The sequence below is a fragment of the Vicugna pacos genome, unplaced genomic scaffold (genome assembly GCF_048564905.1).
Source record: "Vicugna pacos unplaced genomic scaffold, VicPac4 scaffold_21, whole genome shotgun sequence".
NCBI classification, from domain to species: domain Eukaryota; kingdom Metazoa; phylum Chordata; class Mammalia; order Artiodactyla; family Camelidae; genus Vicugna; species Vicugna pacos.
Window position 1 is genome coordinate 12,944,315 of NW_027328742.1, and position 5,304 is coordinate 12,949,618.

Here is a 5,304-nt window from a genome sequence, read left to right on the forward strand (position 1 = left end):
ATGGGGAGGTAATTTTGTTTGTTTTAATGGAAGTACTGGGAACTGAACCCAGGACCCCGTGCATGCTAAGCACCTGCTCTACCACTGAGCTATTACCTTCCCCCAGATAACCAACTATTAAGACAACAATAATGAACATATTAAAAGTGGGAACACACTGAAAGTGTTGCTGTAAGGTCAGAGAAATTACTCATCTGAGAATTAAAAGTTGTCAGCAAAAATATGCTTAACACAAAGTTCAATGCTTTTTAATCTTTAGAATACAAGTATGAAAATTTCATCCTCCCTGTAGAGGAGTTTGCACTTTGAAAGGATGCCTGTGGTATGTAAATAAATAGTAACAGCTGTAGATGATTAATTTCCAGAAGAAAAACACATGGAATGTGACAGGAGAGACTGGTAACTCCCCACGACAATAACAGTGCCTGATAGAAAATAATCAACAAGTATACGTAAATACATGAACGACTAGCTAGCATACTCTAATAACTAAATAACTAATCCCATTCCTGAGGGCTATGCCTTTGATGTAATCACCAGCCAAGTCCCCAGCATCTAGCACCGCCACATTGGAGGTTAGGTTGTAGCATGTGAATGTTGGCGGGACACAAATATTCAGTCTACAGCGTGACTTCCACTCAAGCTGCTGAAGGTAGTGAGCACAGCAGTAGCTCTTTTATTACCACTGCTGCATAGTATCCATTGTATGACTGTACTTCATTTATATATTCTTCTTATTTTTGAGAACTATTTAGAATGCACCCAGATGCAGTTATTACCAAATATATTTTTGCAAATATCTCTGTATGTCCACATTCATGCATTTCTACCTGGTAGAACTCTGGGTAGAGTTGCTGGTTTGCAGGATATGCATATATTGTGCTTAGCTGATACTGAGTTTTACAAACTGAGAAAAGTTTTACTAACTGGTTCTATCAATTATTTTCCGACCAGCACTATGTAAGTAGTCCTGTTGCTCCACAATCTCTCCAGTATTTAATATTGGAGGGGTTTTTTTTAATCTTTTTTTTTTTCCCTTTGCTGGGTGGTACGTGTAGGTACAGATATCTTGTAGTTTTAATTTGCATTTTCCTGATCACGAGTGAAGTTGAGCACATTGTGACATGTGACTTGGTTCTTTAAATGTGTTTTGTTAACAACTGTTCATAATTTGCTGTGCTTTTTGTCCTGCACTCTTATGGACTGATTCAGTAGTATTATAACATACTACCATAAATTAGAGCTAGATCACATCATAATTTCCAGCTCCACCTGTTACTTTCTGTATAATCTGTGGCAAGTCATTTAATGACTCTGTTTCAGGTTTTCTGAGTTTAATATTGAGACAATAACATCACATGTCTCAGTTGTTCTGATGACTATTGACAAAACATCTGTAAATATCTGGGAAAAAGTCTGTAAAGAGCTTTGAATATCATTCTGCACATAGTCAACACTATAAATGTGTTATCTATTGACCATCTTTCTCCCAAATTATGGCTAGATAGATTCCATGTTTAATCTTTCATTAATAAAATTTGGTAGGTTAACACCCACACTAACCTTAATAAACCTAAAGATACCCAATGTTTTTACTATCTTAAAAATACAAAGATCAAAGGAAAAAAAAAACTTAGCTACCATCACTTCCTCCTTCTTGATAATCTACTGTTTTCCAGGAAGTCAGTTATATCTTTTTGAACCCACAAATTATGTTATTATTGCTCTATGTAGTATGTATTTTTATGTGTGTGTGTGTGTGTGCGTGCACGTGCTCGTGTGTGTATGTATAGTCACCTATTTTTTCTCCTTGGAAGCTGGTTTTCCTGACAAACTCAGTTTTTCCTCAGTTCTAAGCTGTCAGTTTTCTCTGAAGTTCTGGTTGTACATTGCAATCTATAGTCTCATAGTTTTAAAGTTAACCTTTATTGCTTTCAACTAGTAAGTGTATTTTTGCCATAATTTGCATCAAGTAATGCAAATATTTGAAGTTGAGTGTATCCACCTATGTTTTTTCTTATTTTCCCAAAACTTTGCAAGAACAGAAGCTTTCTCTGTGGAAATTCTTGGAGATCTGAGTGGCTGAGAGGTCACTCCTTTGACGTGTATTTGTGTACGTCTGTGCCAGTCCCATGCAGTGTTTCCTAAACTAGAAGCCCTTCAATTTTTTTTTTTCGAGCTTAGGACCTGACAGATCATGAAAGCAGTGTAAATCTAAACCTCAAATTGACAAAATAATTCAATTATTGTTTTAAATTTTCAGATGGGATTATTTTTAATGTCTCTATCAGTCAAAGCCTAAACAGACTAATTTGGTTTTGTTGTTCTCACGGACTCTGCTGGTGCAGAGATGGGAGCCCTTCAACAGCCCCAGGACCATGAGGGGTCTCTGTTCTCACTGCTCGCCTTGTGTGCACCTCATCACTGGCTTCTCATCTTCCCTGCAGGTGATTATCCTTAAAGCTCCAAGTCACCTTCAAGGGACCTGTTTGTGTCAGCACCCAGAAAACCCACACCTACAAGACTGGAAGAGCTGGTACTGGATTTGACTCTCTGTGGTCAGCTTGACATTTGAGCTGCAAGGCTTTTGTCTTTACAGGAAAAATAATTTCTGTTCACGTGGTTCCCATCGAAAATAAATATCATCTACTCTTCACATTCTGTGCAATCAAGTGGGGGTAAGGAAAAGGACCATAGAATTTACAAAGTGCTCTGCAAATGTGAGGTGACATTTTATTATAACTATGTTGCACACCTCATGGGTTGATTTACTAGTATTAGACGCATGTTCAATGCATTATCAAGTAACTGTATCTCTTCATTCAGACTTTTAAGAAATACAATTTGACCAATTAATATTTTTTCTTTGTTTTTCTTCATGAGTTCAAAGAGAATAGGCAGGAATATATCATGGCAAGATAAGCGTGCTTCCTGGGGGACCAAGGCTATGGTGTATTTCAGGCCAGAGCTGGGTTTAATGGAAGGAGAGCCAAGAATTGAGCTGCAGATGGGTTAAATGAGATGAGATTTGTGTTGTAGACTGGATGAGTTTTCTGGGGCTCAGAGAAGGGCACCCCAAGATGAACCACAGGTGCATACTGGTTACTTTGAAATAAAGTTACTTGAGAAATAGTTAGTGAAAAAAATTTTATTTAAAAAAACTCTGACCCTCCTCTTTTCCTCAAATGTTGGAAATAAATCTCCCACATAAAGGTATCCTCCATAGCAGGAGGATAGAGAGCATCTTTGTCACCACAGTAAGGAATCCAGGTCTCAGAAAGCTGTCTAACAAACCTCGTGACTTCTTCATTACTTCAGTACCCTAGCACAAGTGCCTTGGTCTAGTTAAATCTTCACAAATAATGGTGTCTTATCTAAAAATGGTATGTAAACAGCTTGCTTTGGTCACTTTGAGTGTCTCTTTTTTTATGACAACTCTTTGCATATGAATTAAATTGTTTCATTATGTTTATCTTTCTTGTGTCCATTTAATTATTAGACCAGTCAAAAGAACTCAAATGAGGTAGGGGTAAATTTTCCCCACTCTGAAATTTCAAGTGCAATGCTGGTTTTCAGCTGTAAGGAAGGCACGTTTATTTAGTAAAGTTGTACAGAAGTGTTTTTTTTTTAAAGTTATTGGCTACATGTTAAAGTGAATAATCCCCATTAAGAGACAGCTAAAACTGTATGATTAAACCTTCTAAAGATAAAATACAATTCTAGCTTTAATTTTTTTTTCCCAAAGGGTGAATTGAATTTCTTACTGGCAATGATCCATCAATGTACAGGGCTTTACTTTTGGGTCTCAACAAGCAAAGTTTTCCCAGAGAATTCAAAATTCTTAACAGTTGATATTGATACTCAGATTCCTTTTAGTTAAATTTTCTCTATGGAAATTTCCCCCAGCCCTTCAAGAAAAGGATATGGATTTGGACAAATTACTTTTGTATTAAGACTTAAGAGAAGGTCTAAGACATATAAAATAAAAGTGTTTAACTAAAATTAGCACCCAAATTTATTTAGAAAGCAGTTTCCTGCTGAACAGTTCTCTGATCAGAGCTTCTTTCACATCCTTGTTTCTCAGACTGTAGATCATGGGATTCAACATGGGGATCACAGTGGTATAAAACACGGCCAACATTTTCCCCTGTGCCACGGATTATTTTGAGGGTGATCTGAGGTACATGAAGAAAAGAGTTGCATAGAATATGGTGACAGCTGTCAGATGAGAGCCACAGGTAGAGAAAGCTGTGCGCCTTCCTTCTGAGGAACGAATCCTCAGGATAGCAGGAAAAATATAAAGGTAGGAAATCAGGATTATGAGGAGAGAAAAGGAAAGGTTACATCCAGCCACAGCAAACATTGATGTTTCTTTGTTGTAGGTGTCAGAACAAGCCAGCTTAATCAGTGGAGGGTCAGCACAGTAGAAGTGATTAATTTCACTGGGGCCACAGAAGATGAGGCTGTAGATCCACACGGTCTCCATCAGGCCAGTGAGTGCCCCATACACATAAGGCACTGTGATGAGGGAGGCGCACATGCTCCTGGACATTTTGCTGCCATAAAGCAGAGGGTTGCAGATGGCCATGTACCGATCCAAGGCCATCACAGCTAGGATATAGATCTCCACATTGACCAGGGCAATAAAGAAGTAACACTGCAACAGACAAGCAGAATAGGAGATGGTTTTCCTCTCTGGTAAGAAAATCTCCAGCATCTTTGGAGTCATGTTGGAAGAGAAGCACAGATCCACGAAGGACAAGTGGCTCAGGAAAAAGTACATGGGCATGTGAAGCCGTGCATGGACCCGGATGAGGACGATCATGCCAAGATTCCCTGCCACCGTGGTCATGTAAATGGCCAGAAACAGCACAAAGAAGAGAATCTGCAATTCCTGGCAACTGGTCAGTCCCAGGAGAAGGAACTCAGTAACTGAAGTGAAGTTTCTTCTCATAATTTTCTTCAATGGGAAATGAGAACTTTGGATCAACACAGGATTTTCTTAAGTGGCAAAAAAATCACAGAATCTTAGAACATTATTTTTTTCTCTGAATTTTTTGCTTTCATTTTCTATGACTTGTCTGTCCTAAGAGACCCCAGACATAGTGTTTTGATTAAAACTAGATCTAATTAACCACTAGCAAGTAAGCTCAAACTGACGCTGGGTGTCTGTCATTCGACTACTTCAATTGTTTTTCTTTGTTAATTTTTCTGTTATTTCTCTCTGTCTATTTATCTTTTTGGCTTTCACACTACATTTCTTACTCATTTCCACTTCTACTCTGTCTGTTCTTCACATTTTAC

At 38.1% G+C, this 5,304-nt stretch overlaps 1 protein-coding gene across 1 annotated transcript; it reads right to left on the bottom strand.

The window, feature by feature from the left end:
- Positions 1–4,015: 4,015 nt before the first annotated feature.
- Positions 4,016–4,954, bottom strand: LOC140694268 (olfactory receptor 5M8-like). The gene is given in 1 exon segment (XM_072957595.1): positions 4,016–4,954. A coding segment is annotated over 1 exon segment (939 nt).
- Positions 4,955–5,304: the final 350 nt, after the last annotated feature.